Source organism: Ambystoma mexicanum, chromosome 5q (assembly GCF_040938575.1).
Source record: "Ambystoma mexicanum isolate Mex_15411 chromosome 5q, UKY_AmexF1_1, whole genome shotgun sequence".
NCBI lineage: Eukaryota > Metazoa > Chordata > Amphibia > Caudata > Ambystomatidae > Ambystoma > Ambystoma mexicanum.
In genome coordinates this window covers 835916805-835944300 of record NC_090933.1, presented here as the reverse complement: position 1 = coordinate 835944300, position 27496 = coordinate 835916805, and the positions used below count along the sequence as shown (strand labels likewise).

Here is a 27496-nt window from a genome sequence, read left to right as displayed (position 1 = left end):
CGACAGGCAGGAAGGCACCAGGTGGATGGGGCTTGCTAAAGGGGAATAAGAAAAGCAGGCAGGAAGACACCAGGTGGGTGGGACTTACTAAGAAGGGAAAAGAGCAGCAGTCAGGAAGGCACCAGGTGGGCGGGGCTTGCTAAGCGGGGAAAAGAGTGTCAGGCAGGAAGGCACCATAGCAAGGTGGATGGTTGCGGCCATCTAAGAGGCCTGTGAGGGGCAGCACAAGCCGCTTCCAGCCAACATGCATGCCCATGCCGTCAGGGCCAAGGCCATCGTATTCCAGTGGCAGGTTCCATGGCAAGTCATAAGCAGGGCAGCTACCTGGGCCACCCCGTCGGCTTTCTGCAAGCACTACTGTTTGGACGCCGACTCTTAAGTCAGACGCGGCCTTCGGACAGGCGGTTCTAAGGAACTTGTTTGCTTAAGGAGGGTCTCCTCTCCACCTTGGGGCTACATTCAGTTGTAATCACCCATAGAGTATGGAGGAAAGAGGACGGGACGTAAGAGTAATCACAAGTTACTTACCGTAGTGACTAACGTAGTCCCCTTTCCTCCATACACCCCACCATCCTCCCCTCTATTAATACTGGTGTCATTAGGCAATGATAAATAGTGTCAACGCGTCAATGGGGACTGAGGAGTGGCGCCGGTGGACGTGTCAGGGTAGCACATGCTCCCAGGGCCGCACCCCTACGTGCCTCTGTAAGGATTTTATGATGAAAAAGGTCTGTCACAGAATAGCCAATGATTATTACTATTATTATTGTGGTATTTATTGAGCGCGGACCTAGCTTCGAGAAGTAACAAAGCGCATTACAGAGGTGTACAACAATACAGATGCATAACAGAATGCTTTACAGAGGTCTACAACAGTACATATGCATAACAGAGCACTTTTCAGTGATAAAAAGAACAAATATACAGCGGGGGTAGGATACAGAGGGGGACAGAGGAGGGATACAGCTGTACTGGGTGGAGGAAGTCAGGTGGCGCGAGGGGCGACCTGATGGCCTAGGTGTTGAGGAGGAGATACTCCTTGAAGAGGTGGGTCTTGAGTTGTTTTCTGAATTGTTGGCGCGTGGGGGCGAGTTTGATGCTGACGGAGTGAAGGTTCCATAGTCTTGGGGCGTAGGCAGAGAAGGCTTGTTTTCTTGTCCTTTCCTTTTTGCAGAGGTGGATTTCAAGTCTGCACGTGTCCTGGCTTCTGGTGGTGCGCTGTTTGCCAGAGATGCTGAGTTTCTCTGCTAGGTAGCTGGGTGACTTGGGGGCAACTGCCTTATAGATGATGCAGCAGGACTTGAAGGTGATTTGTGTATTCAGTGGGAGCCAGTGAAGGTCAGTGAGGGCCAGGGTGATGTGGTTGTACCTGCGTAGACCCTTGATGAGGTGTGCAGCCAAGGACTTCTCAGGGGAACAAGGGAGGGTGATGGGAGGCCTTCGAGGAGTGCATTTCCCCCATCCAGGTGGGATAGGACCAGTGCTTGATCAGTGGTACTAAAGCTTTCTGGAGGGAGGAAGGGCTTGATTTTCTGCAGGAGAGAGAGCTGATACCAAGCTGCCGGAGTTGTCTTACCTATGTGTGTCTTGAAGGAGAGGTGTTTTTCGATGTGGAACCAGAGGGACTTGGCGCATGAGGTGGGCTTGGGTGTGGGGCCCTCAGAGTTATAGGTTGATGGCCAGGTCTGTTTGTCTGGATGTTCAGTGTTGTTGGTGAGGAGTAGGAATTTGATCTTGGCGTGGTTGAGCTTCAAGTATGCACTGGACATTCAAGACTGGATCAGTGAGGGGCATGTTTTGAGCCTATGGATTTCATTGATGGAGTCGAGGCCCCCTGGTGATTGACACCAGGCCCCTGCTAATATGTACCTTCATGATCTGTGGATGAAAGTCAAAGAGGATGAGATGTAGTATACAAACAATGAAAGAATTTAAATAGATTAAAGTAAGTCACTGAATAAAGAGTGACCTCTACATGTAGTTAATAGTGTGTATATAAATGTGTAAAATAAAGTGTAAACTCTTTAGATGGGTGTGTAGAAAAGGATGAAGACTAAAATGAGTTGAGATAAGGGGAGCTCATTTAATTCTAGGATGGGATGCTCCAAAAGACTGCCAGTTTATGGATAATAGTATATATTTACTGCAGTTTGATCCAGATTAATGTCAGCTATTGAATCAAGCAGCAATCGATTTTTCTGTTGAATAATAGTAATTGGGTGTGGTGGCTGTGCTAGTAACAGGTTTATTCATGGTTGGTGGATAAATTGAGTACCCCTCAATGTGAGATCAATAGAAAGACAGGACAAAGCATTTTAGCACATCTGCAACCAACTCAGTATAGAGAGGGTAGGGAGGATAACGCAGGGACAGAGGGAGGGGCGGAGGGGGGAGCAGGTCATGTCCAAGACTCAGTTAGTTAAATGTGCCATCTCTGTCTTGATTTGTAACTCTGGAAAGCACACTTATATATGTGTGTGAGAAGGAACAAGTTACTTACCTGTAACTGTGTTCTCCAGCATGGGTCTGGCATGGATTCACATGCTCATGAATATTCCCTGTCATCAGGTCGGGAATCCTAGGTAACAGAAAAAACAGTTTCACTTTCACTTATAAACTGTCTTTCTTCTATAAACCAATCACTGAGCTCTGGGTCATACTGCCCACAGCCAATGACTGCCCTCTCCCTATGCCCCTCCTCTGGCAGCCATCTTCAGATTTGGTAGCATGTAAAGTGGCAGTATGACCAAGAAGAGCTGCAGAGGGGCAGTAGGGAGGGTTTGCATGTGAATTCATGCCAGACCCATGCTGGAGAACAACAGTTACAGGTAAGTAACGTGTTCCTTCTCCAGCATGGGGTCTGGCATGGATTCACATGCTCATGAATAAAGAATACATATTAGTACAAACATACACAACCACGGGAGGTGGCAAGGCTCAACAGAAGCAGTTACTCTTACCTCCTCACAGGCTCACCTTCAAGCGAACAGGTTGCGCAGCACTGATTGGCCGACCCTGGAATCCTCTCTGGAATCCCTGTCGATGCAGTACAACTTCGTGAAGGTGTGCATAATCCGCCACGTAGCAGCCCTGCAGATGTCCAGCAGGGGCACACCAGACAGGAACGGCGTCATCACAGTGATCGCTCTGGTAGAAGGGGCTCTCGGACAGCCAGGCAGCGGTCGGTTTGCCAACCGGTGACAATAGTTGATGTAGCCGGAGAGCCACCTGGAGATGGAAGCCTTGGACAAGGTCTTCCCTTCCCATGGTTCACAGGACCAAAGTTCACAAAAAGTTGAGATGTCTTCCGGAAACTCTTTGTGCGGGCCTCTTAGAACTTGGAGGGGTGCGTCCACAGCACCACCCTTGTATTGTGGAAAGTCAGATAATGCTGCTTGCTGGCCAGGGCCTGGATCTCACCTACTCTCCTGGCAGAGGTGATAGCCACGGAGAAATCCGTTTTCCACAAAAGGTACTTGAGAGAGTCTTGATGCATAGGCTCGAAGGGGGCCCCCATGAGCCTCGTCAGATCCACGTTGAGTTCCCATGCCTTCACCGGCGGGAATGATGGAAATAGTCCTTTAAGGAACTCCTTGACTAGACGGTGAGACCAAAGAGAAGACCGTCCCGGAGACCTGGTTTAGCGGGAGAGAGAGACCAGATGCACTTTGATGGAGGCGTGCGCCAGCCCTGCCTTAGCCAAAGACAACAAATACGGAAGGATCTGAAGGGCCGTGGCCCTCAACGGGTTGATCTTCTGAGACTGGCACCAAGCTGCAAACCGCTTCCACTTGTGCCCGTAGCACTTTAGCGTCAATGATGCTCTGGCCCTTGTAAGGACCTCCCTGCAGTCCGCCAGAAGCTCGTACCCACCAATCTCTAAGGCTTCAGGAGCCAGGCTTTCAGGTTCAGCGATCCTGGGTTGTGGTACAGGATTTTGTCTCCTTCTCTGGCGAGTAGCTCTGCGACCACTGGTAGATGGACTAGAGGGGACGTCGACAAGCTGAGAAGGTCTATGTACCAAATCTGTCTCGGCCACGCCGGGGCGACGAGGATCATCTTGCACTGGCACCATCTGAGTTGACTGATTACTCGTAGTAGCAGAGGCAACGGAGGGAAACGCGTACAGGAACAGACCCTCCCACAGGAAGGAGAATGCGTCCCCTATGCTCCCCGGCTGGGGCAACCTGCCGGCGAATCTCAAGCACTTGGTGTTTGCCGCTGTCGCAAATAGGTCGATCTGGGGTCTGTCCCACCTGAGGAGCAGGCTGTCCACTTGATCCTGCCAAAGTTCCCACTCGTGGCAAGATTGCAGCTCCCTTTTGAGAGAGTCGGCGACAGTGTTTTTGACTCCCGCCAGGTGAAACGGAAAGAGAAACATCCCCTGGGTAACGGTCCAGTGCCACAATTCCTGCGCCTCTCTGGAGAGCGCCGCAGATCTGACGCCCCCCTGCTTCCAGATGTAAAACATTGTGGTGGTATTGTCCGTGAAGACCCTCACCACTTTGCCATTGAGGGTCGGAAGGAAAGACTTGAGGGCCCAAAACACTGCTTGTAGTTCCAGGACGTTGATGTGCAGCTCCTTCTCCTACAGTAGCCACAGCCCTCTGGCCTGGAGACGTCTGGTGTCGGCTCCCCAGCCCTCCAGGGAAGCATCCGTGGTGACCGTCGCCTGGTACAGGGGGCTCTGGAGTCCGTGCCCCCAGCGATGTTGGAGCGCACGTCGTCCACCTTATTGCCCAACGGAATTCCTCGTTGAGCACAATACTGTCCTTGAAGCTTCCAGACACCTGGATCCAGCAGGCATCCAGAAATTCCTGGATAGGTCCCATCCGCAACCTGCAGAGCCTCATCAGGTAGATACACGACAACAGCACGCTGAGCAATGACTTGATGGTCCTCACCGTGACGATCTTCAGTGCTAACAGCCGTTGCACCTTGCCCAAAATGGCCGCTATTCTCTCTTCTGAGGGGGCCGCCAGGCAGGATACCGTGTTGAGCTTCGACCCCAGGAACAGCGCGTCCTTAGATGGAATCAAGCACAACTTTTGATAGTTCACCGGGAACCCCAGATCCATCAGAAACCGGACGGTCCGCTCCATGTGATCGACGGCAATGTCCCTTGACTTGGCATGGATAAGCCAGTCCTCGAGGTATGGTTTCACATGTATTGCCTGCAGGTACAGATGTGCCACCACCGGAACAAGGCACTTCGTAAAGACTCTAGGCACCTATTTCAGTTTGAAGGGCAGAGCCTTGAACTGGTAGTTCTTCCCATGTACGACGAAGCGCAGGAACTTGCAATGTTTTTCATGAATGGGGACATGGAGGTACGCGTCCTCTGGATCTAGCAACAGGAAGTCTCCCACCTTGAGTTGGCGGAGCATATGCAGCAAAACAGCAGAATACTCCAAAGCGGCCTTGGCCTGGCTGGCATCTTTTCTCACAGATCGGGTAGCCAGAGTACACTGGGAAGAGAATAAGTGCAGGGGTGCCACAAGGAGCTAGTATATCCCCTGTGCATTTCAACCTCTTCACGAAATACATATGTGTACTCTTAGAATCCATCGGCGTATATTTTACCAATTACGCCGATGATACACAGTGTTAGAACTAGAGGGTGACTATCAAACGGACAATGAAAAGATCATGGCCTTGTACGATCTAATTGACAAGTGGATGGAAGAAAATTGGATGTGCTTAAATAGCAAACAAAAAAACTGAGCTAATGATATTCGGCTCTAGCCAAGCAAGAGATAAGCTTGGAATAGAATATAAAGAGTTTGTGGTCAAAGACTCACGCATTAAGGTAGTCTCCCAAGTAAAAACGCTTGGGATGACGATGGAATCCACCCTGGGTATGGAAGCGCAGACCAACTACCTCTACAAAAATAATGCCTACTATATAAGACTACTGAGAGCCATCCGCCCCATGCTAAGCGAGAACAACTCAGCTACGATAGCCAGGGCCATTATACTATTGCGTCTTGATTACGGCAATTCATTACTGCTGGGAGCATCTAAAAAATGCATCAAGAAATGTCAGATAATGGAAAACAATGCGGTCCGGGTAGTAAAAGGGATCAATAGAAGAGATCATGTGATGGAGGGCAGGAGATCTCTTCATTGGCTCAAGGTTGAGGAGAGAATCCTCTTTAAATCTATGACATTGGTGCATAGATGTTCAGACAGGGTGGCCTCATTGTATCTTAGATCCAAGTTCACCCAATACATCCCTAACAGGACCTTGAGATCACAAGTACTAGGCAAGCTGCAGGTACCACTGGCAAACCGAGCCATGGGTCCCGGGAAATCCTTCCTGGTCCAGGCAGCCCGGCAGTGGAATAATCTTCCTGTGGCAATGCGAGTAGAACCGAATTACAAAATCTTCAGGAAGAACCTGAAGACTCACCTTTTTAAATAAACTCCCGCTCAAATAGACTTTTTGCTAGCACTCTCCTGTCCATCCCGCATCTGGTCCTGTCTCTCTGTGCCCTGATGCCTGCAGGCTATCGGCGCACTACAAATATATAAAATAAATAAATAAAAAATAAATAAGTAAAAGTGACCATCCTGAATTTTTGGGACTTGATGTACTTGTTGAGTCGTCGTAGATTGAGAATGGGCCTCCAGCCCCCTGTCTTCTTTCTTACTAAGAAGTATCTGGACTAAACTCTGGAGCCCCAGAGCCGCTTCGGAACCAGCTCTACCGCCCCTTTTTTTTAACATGGCCCGAACCTCCAGCCACAGCTGTGGGATTTGTTGTTCCTGCTGGGCCATCAGTGATATCTGCGGACACTTTTGCTGAAACTCCAAAGTGTATCCATGGGCGAGAGCGTCCAGCACCCATCGATCGGTGGAGATGTTTTCCCATGCGCTACGTTTGCCAGCCGGCCTCCAACAGGGGTGTAGGGGTGGGGGCCCGGCATATTGGTCAGTTCAATCCTGCTTGGAGGCCGGCACGCCGCCTTGGGAGCCTTGGCAATGACGGCGGCCACCTCCGAAGGCTTTGGAACGACCCCTGTATGCTTCCTGGGTCGAGGAATGGGAGGGTTGGTGGTACAAGAATGATCATCCTCTAAAACCCTTCGATAACCTGCCCGACTTCCCTCCCGAGGAACAAAAGGACGGACAGTACTGTTGCAGCATGCCTAGGGTTTGTCTCTGTGTCGGTCTTGATGGCCCTGAGAGATTCATCAACTGCCTTTTTCCGAAGCGATTGCCTCTGTCAAACGGCATGTCCAAGACCCTCATCTGAACTTCTGGCCTAAAGTTGGTAGCCTTCAGCCAGCCACGACGACGGAGGCAAACCCTGTTTCCCATCTGGCAGAACCCCGTGTCCGCAATGTCCAGGGCCATGGCGATGGCCTGGTCTGATGCCACCTCGCCTTCCTGAAGGATCTCCATCACATCGACCCGCTTGTCCTCGGGGAGGAAGTCCCGTAGCGGGGCCATCTTGTACCATTTCTCCCGGTCGTACCTGGCTAGGATAGCCAAAGCATTTGCTGCCTTGACCGTCTTTGCTGCTGTGTAGATGACCTTTCTACACACGGCGTCCAACTTCTTCCCCTCACAGTCTGGGGGAACATCGGCTGAGGACGGTGGGTTGGATGACTTCTTCCGTGCAGCCGCCGAGACCACTGAGTCCGGTGATGGCTGTGACCGATGACACTTGGGTGCAGACTCCGGCACCCAGTATATCTTCTCCAGCCTGTCTTTTTTCGCGGGGGCTTATGAACGGTTTTTAAGCACCCCCAGACCCTCCTCCCAGAAGTCATCCAGGAGGGGCACCACCAGGATGGTCTTCCTCTTTGCTTCCCGGCACTGATAAAGAAAGCCCTCTTTTTTTTGTCTCCTCCAGCGTGAGCTGGAAGAGTTCCGATGCACGGGCGATCATGTGGAAGGAGCCCACTTTGTCGAGGGGAGAAGCCCTTGATGGTAGAGAAATTTCGCTGTTGTCATCGGTGTCTGTCATCGCCATGTCCGTCCCTGTATCCCTTGGGGAAGGGCACGTGTGGCGGCTGGTGAGGCAGCATCGGGTGCTGCTTCCTTTTCTTCAGCGGGGGTGGCCCAGGTGGTGCCGTCGGTGGTGTCATCAGCATCTTCTGTATCTCAAACACCAGCGTGTGGAGATTCAAACGAATGTCCTGAGACAAATCTTTGGGGGTGCTGGGGGCGTAGTCTCGCTGGACCCAGCGCCTATGTCTTCGTCTCCGTCATCATCGCCACCTCTGGCACCGACCACTTCCTCGACGTTCCCGTCGTCATCCCCCACGTCTTCTGGGATTGTGCGGACAGAATCCATGTCCCCTTCGTCTAAAGAAGATCTATGCCATGGAACTCCTCCACAGCCCCTCCCTTTTTCGGGTCCTGAGGGGTCGGTCTCAGGCTTAGGGCCGGCATCCTCTTTTCCAGAGTCTTTCCCACTGGTTTGGCCGAAGCCTCCCGCCTGGGATGAAGGGCCACTCTGGCCGCCGTTGGGACACCCTGGACCAGGTCAGCCCCTTTTGCCTTTGAAAGGGCGGCTGCCACCAACTCAATAGTTGAGGACAATTTAGCCTGGATCACCTGGGCCTTCACAGGTGGGTCGGACACCTTGTCCTGCTTGGCCTTCTTCGGGTTCTCTGCAACTTCCTAGGGGTAGTCGACTTCCTCTTCGACAAAGAATTGGAGCGATAGCTGGAGACTGAGGTCGATGGAGAGGATGAGCGCGTCCTGCCCGTCGCAGGACCCGCTTGCGCGGCAACCCCGACGGAAACGGACTTGCGGTGCTAGGCCTTGTCTTGGGCCCTCACTGGTGGAGCGCCCTTAAAGGACTTAGAAGCCCTCTCTGACTGGCTGGTTCCGGGTGAGGCATGCCCCTGTGAACCACACGGGGTAGAGGCCTTAGTCTTGATCCACGCCGCCAGCCTGCTGTGCCAATCCTTCATGGTGTGCTTGGTAAAGCCACGACAGATCTTGCAATCCCCCTCCTTGTGCGTCGGGTGAAGACAATAATGGCACTGGGAATGCTTGTCCTCCACGAATACATCCCTCAAACCGCAGCTGGTGTAGAGCTTGAAGAGGGATTCTCCGTCCTTCTTCTCCGACGACATGGTCCGGCGTGCGGTGTAGGCCCGATGGCCTTCTGGAATCTTCAAAGAAAAAACACTCAGCGATTCTACGCTTGAGGGGCAAAGAAAAATGCCAACAAACGGATCCCTGTTAATCGGATGAAGAAACGATAGAGCACACAAGCTCGATCGAACAAAAATAGGAATTTCCTAGCAAAAAAGCACAAAAAATGCAAAAAGCTCTAAGAGTGAAATGCGAGGACTCCCAACACTAGGATGTGCAGTAAAAATCTAAAGATGGTCGCCAGAGGAGGGGCTTCGGGAGAGGGCAGTATGACCCAGAGCTCAGTGATTGGTTTATAGGATGTTTTTTTCTTTTACTGAGGATTTCCGGCCTGACGACAGGGAATATTCATGAGCATGTGAATCCATGCCAGATCCCATGCTGGAGAACTTAAGAATCCACAACAACTTAGTTTCCACATGATGTACATTTGCACTTCTGCATTAATATTTTGTTCTCTACCTTTTCAAAATGTGTATGGTGTACCAATGCAAATGTGATACTTTCAGCACTGTATGTTTATTTCTCACATTGCAGTCACAAGCATCACATTTTCCTGAATTGTGCAGTTGCTCACTAACCTTTCCTGGGGACCTATTACACAAACCTCAAATCTCCCTTTATGGAGGTACTGGTCATACAGAACAGAGACGATGCCAAACTATAAAATCCCCGCCCTCCCCACTGTTAGTTGAGAACATGTTCATAATACATGGAAATTGCAGGTGCATGGCTTATGTCCATGAACGCATATTGAGTAGCATGTACACCATTATTTGTTGTGCAAACTGTGTTGACAGAATATATAACATAAACGTCTGTTTTTATTTTGGTAGGAACAGACCCAGCATGCAAGAGAGGAGTCACTGGCCGATGATCTATTTAGGTATGTTTCTGGTTAGCACCTACATTTTTGGAAGGATGTTGTCACATATGCTTCCTCACAAATCTTCTCCCCTTCCCGCCATCCCCAATAACCCTGTTCTTGTTTATAAGAAAGTTTGAATCAATGTGTGATTAAGCTACACAGCTAATCGAGGCAGGGAATGTTTCTAATGCCTCTCAGTGCAAGCCTAGAATCTACACCTTCTACAGAAAATATCTCTATCTTGAAAACCCACTGCTAGCTGCTTAGAAATGTATGCTAGATGGCTTCTGCTGCATATTCTTTTTTCATTTGATTTCTTGTAAAATGACTTAGTGAGCTAATGTGAGGTTGAATAACGCTTCATGTCCATGCATCCCTTTCAATGTATTAAACCAATAGGTGTGTGACTGCTTGTATGATGGTGCCGATCCTAGGAGAATGCTGTTTTATTAGAACGTGGCACTTCTATGTGTATGCCGGTTTGCAAATCTGTTCATTGCCTCACATGCTCACCCACTACACTCTTCTGTTAGCACAAGCATTGGCTTTCTACATCCCAGTTTACCCCGCATATGCTCACAAATGCAGTACAGCCTCTCCTCCCAGGGAGATACTGCAACCCCTACACCTCTTGACAAACTGTTCCCTCTCCTGGCATCTGTGAGAAACCTGAGGTATTACCCAAATAGACCTTTTACAATTGGCCTTTTGCACAATTGACCTAATTATAGTGTTCCTAATTGACCTTCTGCACAATTGACCTTTATATTCTTTTAGTTATTTTATATATGTATTGGGTTGGTTTTGGATTATAAATAATATAAGGGGATTGGGTGCGGGGTTGTCCTAATTGACCTTCTAAATTAGGTCAATTCTCCCGAGGTCAATTCTCCCGAGGCCAATTGTGAAAATGTCAATTAGTATACAACCAAACCTGAAGGGGTCTCACTTACTAGTCCTCAGGGATCTGTCATCCAGATGGCCAGGACATGGCCATTGCTATTGGATCCAGTTCCTGTGGGTGGATCTGTGTGGGAGGATCACCTGGATGGGAGGTCCTCGGGGGAGTGGAAGTGGGACACCGACGGGAAAGACGCGGTATCCCCCTTCTTATAACACCTTTTCCCCATCCTACCACATAGGATACTCAGACACTCAACCCCCCCTTTTCCGACACGAACACTTGCTTACACCACGAAAGACAACATATTCACACTAGAGCCTTTTACCTGACATGTTCCAACACAACGGTCAGGCAGAATCAGGCCATTGACCACAACACCACACACACCTGACGGCCCTTTCCCTTCCCCACAGGGATAAAAGGTGGAGCCTGAGATCACACTACGAGCAAGGCAAACCACACGACTAGACAGCTATCCCAGAGCAGCAGTTCAAGAGGAGGAGAAAAGCAACGAGAACCGTAGGGGCGACAAGGAGAGAAGGGACTTTGCCCTTTGTTAGCCTGACCCACGCAGCCTCTGTGAAAGGAATCATAAGACTGCAAACAATAGCCAGCTTGTGTTGCAGCAGATGTCAACGATATACAGAGCCCTCCTACGCTGATAATCAGGATAGGGAGAGACACTTGCTACCGTGGTACCATCGTTGACTCCAAAGACAAGAAAAAACAATCGGTTTATCACAGCCAGTGAGTCGAAGGAGAAGCCTATAAGAAACCGAACTGTGGTGAATGAAAGTTGTGAATGGCAAATTAAGGGGAAATCAGCTGCACGTGGGTTCGCATTCGATAGACTCTGGTTGATTCCCCTATTGTTGAAACTACTGATACCAGAAGGCCCCAGGAAAGCCGCAAGGAAAAGGTCAAAGTGGTCATACAGGGGTCTAGCAAAACCCCCTGTACAGTTGAATGTTTGGACCGGCACATAAATGGAAAGCTAAGGGAGATGAATTCTGCATAGTGAGAAAAGTGAAGGAACTGTGTGGTTGGCAAGAGTGAACCCGACGGTGGGATGCCGGCATAAAGGGGCGAAGCATGATGCTCCAATGAACATCGTGTTGACAAGAGTGAACCCAACGGGGGGATGACAACAGCAGATTGTTTAAAAAAACATTAAAACTTGGGAATGCAAAAGGAGAAATCTTTTGGAATAAAAGCCGTAGTGAACCCGACGGGGGGCAGGCTAACATTCGAGAAGGGTTTTGAAGACATCAGGTCCTCGGAAGCAAGAGACTTTTTGTAGTAAAGAGACTTAACCACCGAAGATCCTGATATCTGAGAACAGAACTGTAGTCTTGTGCTAGGAAAGCTCGCACGTGTGCTGTGCTCAGGAGTTCCGCCTTGTCCCGTACTCAAAAGGTGGGGAAGGGAGACCCCTGGCTACAACATCATGACTTATCATTTGTCAACACTTCTTTCTTTCTTGTGAACACAATCCCACACTCCTTTTGTATTTAGTTGTAAGGATTGGCAATAGGTTTTTCTTAGTATAGGCCCTTTTATTCGACAAGACGCCATTAGGACTGCCTTATTATTTGTTGGTTGTAGCACGCTCCCATCTTAGATTTAGGTTTAGATTAGGCGTTTTTCCAACCTACCTATACAGTTTAATAAACATCCTTGAACTGTGATCACTTGTGTCTGTCTTTACTGCTGCCACCATGAGTTCCTTACACATTCCTGCATTGGAGCATCTCCACACTCGATCTAAGATCAGCCACATCCCTGAACACCTTCAATGCTGCCCATGGGTGCAGGCCCATTTGCTCTCCGGTCAACACCAACAACACTTAGCGCTCCTAGAATATACATTGAAAGATTGCAATGCAACCCATTAGCATTCAGTCTGCCCATAATCTGGCCACATTTCCATTACTGCATTCATCTCTGTGCCACCTGATTTACTACATGTTAAAAAGTACTGTGAAATAGGGTAACCAAAGAAAATATACATATTTTTTCAAATGTTATGGTTTTCTGTGACTTTGGATAATAAGCTGTTTGAGCTAAAAAAAAAAAAAAGTTACTGATTGTTTAATCATGAATGCATGTAGGTTCCTACTGCGAGTTGGTGATATTGAGTGAAATGTATTGATGTTCATCAAATGTGAAAAGCAGTTCAAGATAAGTTCAATGTTTGCAATTCCCAGGTAATTTTTAAGGAACTGCTATATAGGAAGAGAAAACTATTTGTGTAACTTTTGTAATGGACAACGGCTGCAAAAAATACAATCCAAGTCCTTTTCAAAAACGTTCATGTTCATGACCATAGCCAATAAGTACATAGAAGTTATTGCAGTTCATGAACACTCAGAACTTTGTGGCTTCATTTATCACAGGTTTACTCTGCACTTGCATGATTGTCCCATTGCTTTATTGCAGATTCACAAATGAGTATAGTATGAATATTTCATGGTGATTTCTTTTATCCTTGCTGCTTCCCGAGATTGTCTTTGTTATGGTAAAGTTTATTTTGAAAGTTGACTAGGAGTAGTATTTTAAGTCATAATAATTTTAATGACCTGTTTTAGTTACTTTCTGCCACTGATTTGGCTTGACAGGTCTTGTGAAGAAATCCCCTGGTTGATTCTGGGGACCATCAATGTGGTAACTCAGGGGACCGGCTACCACCCTGGGCCAGTGGATGCTGTGCCCTTGTCTGGCATGGGAAGGAGCCCCAAGTCACCCTTGCTTGTTCCCCATTACATGGGAGAGACAATCGCAGTACCTCATTACAGGCCAGATCCGAGGGCTTAGATTCTCCCCCCTTCCCCAGTCACTTAGAGCAGACCAATTCTGAAAGCCTTGACCTTTGCCAAGCTACTTGTGAAACCATGCAGGGCAACAGTAACGCACCCTCTCCCCAACCAAGAGAGCAGAAAGCTCTATGCAGACCCACCTTTTAACAGTAAAAAAATCCACCTGTCCCATTAAATGGATCCAGTTTCATTCACCCAGTGTTAGTAGCTTGGGTTTGGACGTTGTTACAAATGAGTAATTTCAGGGTCTCCAAGAGATGCATGGAAGTGCCACAGACACAATGTTATATGCTCACTGTTTTCCTACTTCAGATTGTATTACATGGGAACCTAAAGTGTTAAAAGCATTGTCTCCATGCAGAGTGTTCTCTCCCTGCATATACACAACTGCAAGTTCACTACACACACACAGTCACTGTACGAACAAAGGATGTTAATACTTAATCAACTATTTCCCAACATTTAAATCATACACTGGGAGAACAGGCAGCTCCAGGAAGGAGTAGGGTTGAGAGGATACCTTCAAGATGCCAGACAGGCCAGTTATAGGTCTGGTATTTCCTATTTATGGACCACAGTTGCAGAGACTGTAGAAGCAGGAAAACCAATCACCATGTAATCCAATAAGCAACCCAAGAAGCAAAGGCAGACGCAGGATTTCCAAACAGATGTGATGAAATAGACAGGTAAACAAGCAAAATATCCCTGTCCCAAAGTTGTAGCCCTGAGCTTATAAACTTCAGTACTTTTATAGGGTTGTACACAATGCCCCTCATACATAATAGTCTGTAAAATACATTTAGTTGGTTACATTATCAATAAACATCATAATAAAACCTCCTCTGGCCTTGAGGGGAATGGTTTTACATCACAGAGGCTGGGCTGTACAATTCTGCTCGGCCTACCCACGAGATACAGATCACTACCTTCACCGGATCTGGATCTTTCCATTGTACATAGAACTGTTCCAGTTTCTCAGCAGCAAAACATACCTTCATTCGTGATGTCTTCTGCATTACTGGGTGTATCTACACCTTGGGCGGTGGCTACCATCATGGCACCACTGCATTGTGGGCTATTGTGTGCATGCCAACCAATCAGACTTTGTAAATGCCCTCACCCCAAACATGGCTGCAATCGCCCCAGCATCTTCCCCATCATGGCTGCAGTGTTGCTATGCTAATGGTTCATGTATGTCCAAGGTGTATCAGAAATAAAATACTGCCTGCTTCAACAACCCTTACCAAGATTCCCAAAGGGAAGAGAGTGGTGAGTATGAACCCAGAGTACCCAGTCTGCCAGTCTGGGTTGGTGGTGGCTGGTCACTGGAGCACATTGGAGGAATTAGAGTCTGGAGAAAGAGAGGCAAGTGGGGAGGTGGGAGCAGTGGAAAGGAGTAGGGGTGGTGTGAGCTGTTGAAGAAATCAAACTCTTCTATTATGAACATGGCAAACAGAGGTGATTGATTAATTGGCGTGTAAATCGAGGAACACAGTGTAGAATTTCCGGCAATCCCACTAACTTAGCCGAAACCACCTTCCAGGGCTGGCATCTAAATACCCTTTCTGTCACATAAACGTAAAAGCTTCAAGAAACCTTCCTTCTAGGCCATGTCACACCATGCTTGTCCCTCTTTGCGTGCGAGAACAATAGTTTCATTCACGGCCCTAGGAGTCCATCATCTCTGTTCATAGAAAACATGATGCTGTTCAGGTGTGACATAGCGTACAAGGGGGGGATGGAGATTACTTCCAGGAAAGTCCCTCCGGTTCTGCAGAATCAGCAAAGTGGCTTTTGTCTACAGCCTCCATGATGGCTTCTGGCATCATACAGCAGCCCATTATCCAGGCGGGCTATGACCAGCCAGATCTGTTGGACATGAGCCCACGTCCTTGCTCCAGTAACGTTGGAGGGGGTCTAACATTACAGTCCCTTGCAATCACACATCCGTTAAATGTCCATCAATTCCTTCAGCCAAGGGGAAATGGGGGTCTAATAAAAGTCAGCTAAAAGAGAAAACGAAGGATATATGCAGCATAATATCATTAAAAGTGGTATACAGAGCTGAAGTTCAAATGGGAGGTTCCAAATCCGTTCCGCAAAAGAAACCCCCACCCTCTTTGTCGTCTCATTACTAAAATGTATGTGATCACGTATCTATTTAAGAAATTGACTCCTACTCCCAGAGTCTGTCATTTTGCGCTCTTAATGCAATGATCATATGTCAAAACCTGAATCACTTTATTACAATAAATTGTATTTTGAGGTCCGGTCCAATGCAGAGAGGCCTATACTCTTCCCCCTAAATTACAATCTAAGACATTCAAACTTTATTCAATTCAAATAGCCATCAAACTCTAGATTTCAGCCTGCAAATACATAGAATTTTCTGCATAATAAGAGAAGGGCACATCTGGTCAATTACATCTGGTGCCTGGAAGGACTATTTACTATTGTTGTCCCTCTTTCTCTACAGCAGCAGCAGCAGAATATTATCCTTAGTAAGGAGGTAATGAAAAAGGTCAGACACACAGCAGTGTTGAGATAAACTTTCTCAGTGACTTCAAATCCAACAGAACAAATGAAATCGTAGGTATTACACAATGGGCTGATGGGCTATCTGACAATATTTCTTCTCATTAAATAGAACTTCCTATGCCTGAAAACTCTTCTTCAAATCTGTAATCCTCATAGCATCAGGTAATAACTGCAACAGATTGTTAAACAGTATTGTAGGCCACTTTGTGACTTTATATCTAGATGCAATGTAACCTAGCTTCTTACCTCTGTCAAAATACATTGAACCGGTGACTGGGTCTGAAAGACAAAGTGGATGTCTACAGAATTCAAAGAAACCAATTCTACACAAAAGTCCTTAATCTTTTTTTTTTTTCTTGGTTTAACTGAGTTTTGTTTTATTTTCAAATTCAGAAAGCCCTAATATTACTACCATAGCAATGCTAAATGTACGTAAAACTTGCTTGGATCATTACAAAACATCAGGTTTTAAACACTGGCATACAAAACATTTCAAACATCCCGTGTTGTTTTTCCTTTTCTTTATTTTCACAAAACAGTTGACATTTTTTTCTGGCTAACTTAGTGTTCGAACATCTTTTTCGTAACGGCAGTCTAAGTGTTAAGGCAGGGAAATTCTGCTTCAGATGTATTGAGCAGCTATCAGCTAATATAAACAATCTGAACACTGCCACCTATGTACATCACAATCTCACAGAAGAAAGTTACCTGGACATCATAGCAAACATACCCCGAGCACTGGAAGTACTTTGTTACTCTAATGCGAGCGACATTTATTCATCTCATTCATGTACCACATATGTATCTTTCAAACATTTAAGAGCGAACCGTTTCTGTACAGGGGCTCACATACACCTCTAGTGTGTTGTCTCCTTTTCTCTCTCTCTTGGCTGTCTGTTAGAGAGCTTTGGTATGCAAAACCCTTCTGGCAGAACGCCTGGCCTGGATCCCTTTCTGCTCAGAAGAGAAAGGGTGCAGGCCAGAATTATCTGGGGAGCCCTGGGTATGGTGAGTTGGCAAGAGCTCACAAAACATTCCATCCCACCGCAATTATATGTGATTTACTCTTATTTATATTTATTTATTTGTTTATTAAGTGCCGAAAACCCACATGCATCAGGGTGCTACACATACACATGGGCTGAGGAGGAGAAAAGACAGTACAAACAAGAAAATAATTCAGTACAGTCTGACAAGTCAAATAATAGAGTTTTCAGTTATTTCCTAAATGTTGGGTAGCACGTTCCCAGGCATAATTACAATGGTAGCGAGTTCCAGTGTAGAGTCCTTAATCTTGAACAACAGCGTACCATGCAGAGTGACTCCTGACTCCGTCACATCCCAACAAACCATATTACCCTCTAGCATTACCTATCCTTTTACTAACTTACTAAGACATTGCAGCTGGGGAGGTTGCAAGGGCCATCATTTCCAATTGGAGCCTATCCCTAGCCATAAGTCAAAGGTTATCCCTGGCGCAGAAGTAAAATACCTGTCCAGACTTCCAGGTCAAAATTCCCACATATCTATGAATGGCCCAGTCCCAGTTACAGCCTGCCCATGGACCAGGTATGATCTTGCTTGTCGGGGCCCCCAGTCCTTTCACCAGATCCTTGGTTTTAAATGTAGAGGCTTCTTTCTCACAGGTCCAGCTGCTGTACTTCCACAGGTCTCTTTAAAGCCACAGATTTTGCAGGATTCCAGAGTGTCATCAAGAATGCATGGCCAGCTGTTGTATTCTTTGATGCTGAGGAGATGGCTATTAAAATAGTCTTGCAATTATTCATAGGCAATATCTAATTCCCTGATATTGAAATTTAGCGCCACAGGACTGTGAATTGACATTTTTATTGGGAGGGTTATTAAAGCCTCGAACATTGCAGCTCAGAATCTTAATGCATGAACGCCCTAAAGGAATGTGACACAATCTATCCCCAAATAGCATAGTTGATAAACAATAGCATATCTGTGGATGAGGAAAATAATGATCACGGGCAATAGTCGAATTTATTTAATATGGAACCCCTAAGTGTAGCCTGTTTCCACCATCAACCTGAACTTGACAGTGCCTGTCCATACCCCAGCATGTTGGCAAAATGTGCCGCAAGGTGGGTGTGAGCAGTGCATCTAACAGGGAGTGCTCAAATAAGATTGCATAAAGAAAGGTAAATTGACTGGCACACAGTCATAATGGAAGCATTTCAAAGAGCAAGCCCACATTATGAAAAGTAATTTTAAAAAAAGCCTCAATATTGAGGCTAAACTCAAATTAAAGTCATAAACTGGACACAAGGGAAGTATGTTAGTATCAGCCAGCATCATGCGAAAGATCAGTCATTCTAAGCAAAGGTGAAGTCAACTGATGATCAGAACAAGAGGAATGTACAGGGATATTGACTCCATTGGATGATATGGCTTCAGAATGAGATGTGAAGAATAGCAGCTCTCCATTATGATGAATCTGCAATCTGGCTGCAAAGAGTATAGCATATGGGATCTGTTTTACTCTCAAATGTTGCTTATCTTTTTTTTAATTTTTTTTTATTTGTGTTGGTTTTTCAAAACCTTTACAAAATAAGCACAGAAAAAATAAAGATAAAAATAAAGATAAAAAGAAGATTCCAATCGTATAAAAAAACTATTTGTATCAATAAGACAGTTCCACTGACCTATACATCAACATGAAGGCAAAACAAAACTGTAGTTAATTTTTCCATAACACTTTTGGAGACCTTAATCAAACCGTAAGCTATTTTCGAAGGGATTGGTTCCTCCAACATATTCCACATCTATGACAGGTAATCACCACAGCTGTGCTGCTTCGGGAAATGTTCGGTGGCTGCGTCCTGCGTTGATGACGTCGATACGCCCCTTCAAGGACCTCCTCCGACGGCTGACGTCACCCGATGTTATATGTAGGACGCACGACGCCCGTAGCCTCAGTTCCGTTTTGTCCGCAAACGTGTTCGCTTCGGAGATCTCAGCGCGCCTCTGTTCTTCTGATTTCTATCGGTTCTTCGAACTTGGTTGTTTGTGAAGATATCATGTCTTCGTCTTCTACCCCGTGGTCGGGATTCAAGAATTGTCGGGACTGCGGTTCCAAGATGTCACTTACAGACCTGCACGACGTCTGCCTCTGGTGCCTCGACGAGGACCACGCCACCGATGACTGTGGCGATTGCCAGTCGTTAACGTCGAAGGCCTTGCGGGAGCGAAAGAAGCTGACTGAAGGTAGGGTTTCCAAACCCCGAAAGTCGAAATCCGCTGGGCTTTCCACCGACGATTCGAGGGGCGACTCTCCGAGATGTCGGCGTAAATCCAGGGTGTCTCGGTCCCGGAGTGGGTCCGGCCATTCCTCTGCCTCTTCGAGGCACTCCTGGAAGTGCCGTCACCAGTTGCCTTCCCCGTCCTCGTCCGAGGATTCTACCAGACGGCGGATTGCTTGTCCCAACAGGCATTCTTCTCCTGCGGAATGGGATGCATTTCGTACGGAGATGATGGCGATTTTCCAATCGCAGGGCTCCGTTCTGTCTGTGCCTTCGAAAGAAGCCGGTAGGGAATGTGCTAGGGCCATCGTTCGCACGCCTTTGGGCTCGGCTGGTCGGCGCGATCATCGGGAGCCTTGAGGTCCCGATCAGACAAGGTGGATCGCTCTAGCCATGCCCACTCCAGGTCCCGGTCCTCGACGCCCTCGAGACTGGCGGAACCTGTGAGGTCTTCTAAGAAGACATCAACGCCATCAGCGCCATGTCCGTCGAAGGACTCTCTCGAGGCTCCGCCTCCGAGGAAGTTGTCTGTGCCGAGGCTGTCGAAGGACACACTCGGGGCACCGCCCTCAAGGCCTGTGTCAAAGCCATCGGCGCCAGGCTCGATGTCGACGCCGATTCCGTCGAAGCCCTCAATGCCTTTTGTGGAGGCTTTGCCGGAGGTACCCCCTGCATAGGTGGAAACTCTGAGGAAGGCCCTGAAGAAGTCAGTGAGGCCTGTATTTTAACCTTTTTCTGTGCTTTCATCCAGGGATTTATTCCAGCCTCTGGATTACATCTGAGGTGGATAAAGGGTCTGATGAAGGTTTGGTTCCTGATGAGGTTCCTGACAAACTCTTGTCTGGTCATAGCCAGTTGGAAGACCTGTGTCAGTCTTTGCACGACGCCAGTGGTCTGGACACCTCTCCGGAGGTTGAGTTCGGTAGGCCTGAGCCTGGCACGCACGCCGAGTCTTCATACCGGCATCTCATGTCGAGGGTGACGGAGTACTAGGGGTGGTCTGCGCCACCAGTGGATTTTCTGCAGGATGACCTGACAGATATGCTTGACCAAGGTCCACCCACTGACCCGGTGCTGCTATTTCATATGGCTTTACAGAGAAGGGTGGCGGCGGCTTGTACTGCTCCGGAGAGTCTCCCGGCAGTGAGCAAGTCGTTGCAGAAAAAATACCGTCCAGCAAGTAGCGACCCCTGCAACTTGATAGGGACGATAAACGTTTTGATGGCTGGGTGAAGAAAGTGTTTTCTTCAGGGGGTATGGCTTTACTGGCAGCCAACTCTGTGTGTGCCTTAGCACGTTTCACTCACACTCTGTGGAATTGTGTGTCTTTGGCGGCTGAACATATTCCCGAAGGGGAGGAACGGGATGGTTTTCTTGCCCTCATTCAGGATGGCAAGGATGCCATGTGTGAATCCGTTCAGTCGGGTCTGGACATGGCAGACTGTGTCAGCCGGTCCATGGCGGCGAGCACCGTGATGCGCAGATTTGCGTGGTTGCGGAAGTCGGGGTTTGCTCCTGACGTACAAGCCCGGCTTCTCAACATGCCCTTTGATGGTGTACATCTTTTTGGCAGCAAGGCTGACGAGAACCTTGAGAGGTTACAGACCTCCAAAGCTGCAGCAAAGTCGTTGAGCGCTGCAGTCCACCAACCTCTGCCTTTTCATCCTAGGGAACAGCAATGGAAGGGAGGTTCCTTTCGATACTACTCGTCTTTTGGTAGATCGAGGGGAGCGGCTAATCAAAGGGGCCAAGGTAGGAGTACCAGAGGTGGAAAACAAGGTACTCGGGGTGCCAGAGCCGCTCGGGCAGTTGCCTCTTTGCCCTCAGGGACTGGCGCAGCCGCTTCAGCTCAGTCATGAGGCCATTTCCCATGGTTCGCCGTTTGGGGGAAGGCTGGTGCAGCATCTTGTAGAATGACGTGCCATTACTTCAGATGTGTGGATTCTGGAGATCATAGCCCACGGCTACTGTCTTCCTTTCCGGCAGAGGCCTCACGACAATCCACCAGGGAATCTCTCTTTGAAGAGTCTGGATCCGCTCCTTGCCCAGGAAATCGAATCCCTGCTGGAGAAAGGCACCATAGAACTGGTGCCTGTAGCGGAGAGGAACAAGGGATGGTATTCCCCATATTTTTTTGATCCCGGAAAAAGACGGGGGATTGAGACCCATCATGAACTTGCGTGGTTTGAACAAGCTCCTCAGGAAGGACAAGTTCAAGATGGTTACTCTCTCTCAAGTCCTCCAGGCTCTTCAACTTCAGGACTGGTTGGTGTCTCTTGACCTCAAGGATGCTTACTTTCATGTGCCGATTCATCCCAAGCACAAGAAGTACCTGAGGTTCGTTTTTGGAGACTCGCACTTTCAGTTTCGGGTCCTGCCGTTCGGATTGACCTCCGCCCCGAGGGTCTTCACCAAGCTCATGGTGGTGGTGGCAGCGTATCTAAGGAAAAGGGGGATTCACGTCTACCCGTACCTGGACGATTGGTTGATCAGGGCGTGCTCTCCTGAGCAAGTCCTGGATCATCTGTCAGTCACCTGCCACTCCCTTCACAAGCTGGGCTTCTCCCTCAATTTAAAGAAGTCCCACTTGACACCTACCCAACGGCTCCTGTACATCGGAGCAGTGCTCGACACATCCATGGGGCTGTGTTTTCCTCCCCAGGTGAGGGATCATCACATTCTGCAGATGGTGAACAAGTTTCAGCATGCCCAGAGTCTCCCGGCGTTCGAGTTCTTGAGGTTGCTCAGCCTCATGGCATCCAGAGGCCAGGCTGCGGATGAGATCTCTGCAGTGGGCTCTCAAGATACAGTGGTCACAGTCCTCCGGCAGGATGTCGGATCCAGTTAAGATGCCGCCCTCGGTCGCCCCCAGGATCTTCTGTGGTGGCCCGTCAAAGGCAATCTGATGAAGGGGGCTCCATTTTGGCTACCCTGGCTGGAGGTGACGATCGTGACGGACGCTTCCATCACGGGATGGGGAGCTCATGCCAACGAGCAACGAGTTGACAGTCAACGTTCCTTGGTCTCTGTCAGAGTCCAGACTCCATATCAATCTGTTGGAGCTGAGGGCCGTCAGGCTAGCCCTGAAGGCTTTTCTGCCGTCTTTGCGGGGGAAGAATGTCCTGATTCTGACGGACAATACAGTGGCCATGCACTACCTCAACAAAAAGGGGGGGCAGGGTCTCTCCCTCTGTGCAGAGAGGCAATGCAGCTCTGTTTCTGTGCTATCCAGCAGGAAATTTCAATCTTGGCAGTTCATCTGGCCGGCGACAAAAACACGGCGGCGGATGCTCTGAGCAGGCAGAGCACGGTCTCTCACGAGTGGGAGCTGGCTCAGGAGATTCTCCTGTAGATCTTCACCCTTTGGGGACCCCACAAGTGGATCTCTTCGCCACCAGTGTCAAACTGAAGTGCGAAAGATTCTGCTTGCAGGAATTTCCTCCAAGAGGAGCCTTAGGGGACACGTTCGTAGTGGAGTGATCCTTCCCACTGCTGTACGCGTTTCCTCCAGTCCCCGTCATTCCGCAAGTGCTGCGGAGGTTACGGAGGTTCGGTTCCCAAATGATCAACATTGCTCCGGCATGGGCCAGGAGAACGTGGTACCTGGACCTTCTCGACATGTCCATCTGCCCTCCACACCGTCTTCCCTACCGAGACGATCTGCTCTCTCGGGAGGAGGGTTAGGTTCTCCATCCAGAGGTCAAGTCCCTCAACCTTCATGCTTGGCTTCTGAAAGGTTGAGGTATAAGGATTGGGACCTCCCTGAAGACATGATGGAGGTGTTGCTTTCGGCCAGAAGGCCTGCAACTAAGTCCCTGTACCGTTGCCTTTGGAGAAAGTTCTGCGACTGGTGCAGGGTTAAGAATGTGGATCCTTTTTCATGTGCCATTCCTGTGGTTCTGTCTTTTTTGCTTTTGTTAGCAACAAGGGCCTGCAAGTGGGTACCATTAAAGGTTACCTGGCGGCGCTGTCCATATTTAAGCGCTCGTCTGAGGAGTGTTCTTATTTTAAAATTCCTTTGATTTCTCAGTTTCTGAATGGGCTCACTAATGTGTTCCCATCGTCACCTTTCCAGGTGCCAGGTTGGGATTTAAACCTGGTTCTAAAATTCCTAATGGGAGCTCCGTTTGAGCCTTTACATTCTTGTCCTTTAAGACTGTTGACTTTGAAAACTGTATTTTTAGTTGCAGTCACTTCCACTCGAAGAGTGAGTGAGTTGCAGGCACTTTCCGTTAAGCCACCCTTCACAGTGTTCCATAAGGACAGGGTTGTGCTTAGGGTTTGTCCTTCTTTTCTTCCGAAAGTTGTGTTGGAATTTCATTTAAGCCAGAAGGTCATTCTTCCGGCGTTCTATCCTCCTCCGCATCCTGGTAAGGAAGAGGAGAGGCTCTATAGGTTGGATCCTAGGAGAGCGTTAAGTTTCTACATTTTATGCATCTCCCGGGTCAGAGTGGACGATCAGCTCTTTGTAGGATACGCTGGAAGGCGTTTGGGACAAGCTGTTACTAAACAGACTTTGTCTAGATGGATTATCTTGACAATTTCTGAATGTTACCGCTTGGGGGGTAAGGACCATCCAGTAGGCTTAAGGGCCCATTCTACTAGAGGTGTGGCTGCCTCTACTGCCCTGCGGAGGGATGTTCCCATTCATAACATTTGTGAAGCAGCCACATGGGCCTCTGTCCATACTTTTGTCAAACACTACTCCTTGGATTCTATCCATGGGCAAGACTTGGCCTTTGGCAAGACGGTCCTCTATTCAGCAATTTAATTGGGAATTCTAAAATTCAAAATTATTTTCCCACCTCCTTACGTTGGTACTGCTTTGGGGAGTCTGTCATAGATGTGGCATACGTCGGAGGAACCAATCCCTTGGAAGAACAAGTTACTTTCTTATCTGTTAACGTTCTTTCGATGGGATGTTCCGATGACGTATTCCACATCGAACCCTCCCAACCTGTCCCTCTACAGAATTCTTATGCGATTGCAGCTTCCGTTTCGGCAAGGCTTTCTGTAGTCATACTGGCAGAAGAATGGTGCCACACGTTCTAGGAAAAAACTACAACTGAGGCTAGGTGCGTCATGCGTCCTACATATAACATCGGGTGACGTCAGCTGTCGGAGGAGGTCCACGAAGGGGGCGTATCGATGTCATCGAGGCAGGACGCAGACGCCGAACATTTTCCAAGCAGCACAGCTGTGGTGATTACCTGTCATAGATGTCGAATATGTTGTCGGAACATCCCATCGAAAGAACTTTACCAGGTAAGAAAGTAACTTGTTCTTTGATTAAGTAATATGTATTTCCAGTGGTTACCTAGAATCGTGATTTGAGGTCCTTCGCCATGGAGCTCAAAAAGCCTAATATACGAGTCCAAAGTGTTTTAGCAGTTCAACTACAGAGAATGTCAAGAGAGTCTCCTGACCGGAGATGATTCTGTTCCAGAAGAAATTGGAGATCAGCCCTTCATTTTCCTTGCGTATTTCCTTACATATCTCAGGTTCCAGGTGCCCTCGCATTCCATTAACAGGTGCCTCTGAGACTGGTTTGAAGGGTTCTCACACACTTTACCAAGTTTCTTTGAATCTTCTTCTTGTCTTTTCTGTACCAGCATTTCCCCAACTGATAAAAAATGTAGCCTTACCCTGAGAAAGTTATTTCTCGCCTGCCTATCTGGGAATTTTATCTGGTATTTCACCAGGAACCCCAACATTTTGTCCACAGATTAGAAAGCATTTGGTATATTCGCATTTCTAACCTTTGCAGTTGTTTTGATCCAATCGCCTCTTTCACAAACGGCTTTCACTTTCTGGGGTATGTTAATCAAAGTCTCGATTTTGGAGTCGTATTCTTCCAGAAATGCTTTTACTTTTTTTTCCAGGTTGAGCAAATGTTCAGATCTTGAGCATTCCAGATGAATCTTAACGTCTCCGTACAATGAATTACTGTCTGCTGTTATTATCTGGCGGCAAAGTAATGCCAACTTCCAGCTTGCTAAAAAGTCTAGGGAGTTCGGGCCCAGTTCAAATCTCAAATTCCAGGATGGTGTACTAGGTGGCAGACATAAAACTGTCTTCCAGACGAATGATTCCCATTTGTTCCAGTTTGTATTCCAGAGTAACAGCTTGGACTCTAAGCCGCAAAGGATAATGGGAACTACCTTTGCCCTAAAATATCTAATTAGGGGAAGAAATGAGAACCTGTGGTATTTGTTGTAGATCTTCTTCATCTGGGGAATACGTTGAAGGATATATAGTCTGTAGCCCAAGTACATCAGATCTTCTACTCTTGGAATTTTGTCGGTTCCCAGGACCCAGTTGGACAATAGGGTCTTTTTTTGGCTGTGTTTGAAGATCATGAATTTTGATTTCAGGGGGTTAATGGATAGCTTGTTTTTTTTTTTTTTTTGGCATATTCTCCCAGACCTGTCAGCAGCCGCTGCAAACCTAAAGCCGTCCTATCCAGCAACACTATGTCGTCTGTGTAGGCCAGCCAGTGAATCTTTCTTCCATTGATCACAAGCTGGCCAACGCAGACAGTTCCAGAGAGTCACCCATGTCCACCAAGAACAGATTGAATAAGGTTGGAGCACCAAGACACCCCTGTCGTACTCCTCTCTCAACTTTGATTGGAGCTGAAAGATGACCTTGTTAATCCAGGCGCACTCTTAAAGTATTATCCCCATGAAGCTCAGTCAACATTGCCAGGAGCGCCTCCGAGATCCCCCATGCCTTCAATTTGTTCCACAGAAGGGCTCTATCGACCTGGCTGAAGACTTTTGACAGATCTACCCAGGCACCGTAGAATGCTGGTTCTCCCTTGACTATTGTTTGTTCACTTACCAAATTCAAGATAAGGCCGTTCAAGGTAGTAGAGACGGCTCGTCTGAAGCCTGTCTGATGGCAGGAGAGAATTTGTACTGTCTCTACCCATTTGGTAAGATCCCTCAATATGGGTTTCATAAATATTTTACTTTCGATATCAAGGAGGGCGGTGGGGCGATAGTTCGCCAGATCTAGTCTGTCGCCCCCCCTTGAAGAAAGGTATGATTATTGCAGACTTCCATGAGGGGGGAAATTGACATTGGCTCAATATTTCCTTGAAAAGATGGTACAGGAGTCTAGACCATAATTCTTGTTCATTTTTCAGTACCTGGTAGGTCAGACCATTCGGGCCGGTCGGCCGCTCTGGAAGCTGAAGACTTAGCTATAATGTCCATAATATCGTCTTCCTCAAACGACAGATGCGATGCAGCATTAGGTTGGACAGTGTCCGCCATGTGGCCTGGATATTTAAATGTTTTGGTTAGATGGTCCACCCATTTAGGTTCGGGAACTAGACTGCAGAGAGTGCTGCTGCGGTCATTCTCCAGCTGCCCAATCCCAGACCAAACGTTTCTGGTATTACTTTCACTTAGCAATCGCAGCATGCATTCTCTGTCTTGATGGCCCGGGTAGGCAAAGAAGTAATCCAAATTCGATGAGGACTGACTGCGATGCCATGTTGCAGTGGCATCTTAGTCCCCGTGTGAAGACATGTTTAGCATTTTCAACTCGCACAAGTCCAAAAATTGAAGCCAGATTTGACCCTTCTTAGATAACCTGTTCAGGGGTGGCTTCTATACATCCCTGGCTGTGAGATAGCAATCAGTGTTGAAATCTCCTGCAAGGATTATGTTGGCTTCAGCTTGATCAGCTTACTTAGTTCCAGTAGTGAAGACAGAATTGGCAAGAAGGCCAGAAGTTCGGAACAGGCAGGGTTCCAGTAAATGGTGAGAGCAATTAGCACAGGGTCTGGCATGGCACAATGTAGGTGTATTTTACACGCCTGGATTCCTATTGCGTTGTTAAATATAGGGACTATGGGCCTCATTATAAGTTTGGAGGTAGCCATGCCCTAAATCAGGGCATGGCTGCCTCCAAACTTGGGTCCAGGTCCGTGGTCCCTGAATGGGGAAATACCGGGCCATTCTGACTTTGGAGGGCC

At 47.9% G+C, this 27496-nt stretch overlaps 1 protein-coding gene across 3 annotated transcripts in view; it reads left to right on the top strand.

The window, feature by feature from the left end:
* Nucleotides 1-27496, top strand: part of NBN (nibrin) — a 732941-nt gene that overhangs the window by 628884 nt on the left and 76561 nt on the right. For all 3 annotated transcript variants that reach the window (XM_069621324.1, XM_069621323.1, XM_069621322.1), the window contains one exon: nt 9954-10003. In XM_069621324.1, coding sequence (XP_069477425.1) covers nt 9954-10003 — 50 coding nt within the window. The remainder of the gene's footprint in view (nt 1-9953; nt 10004-27496) is intronic.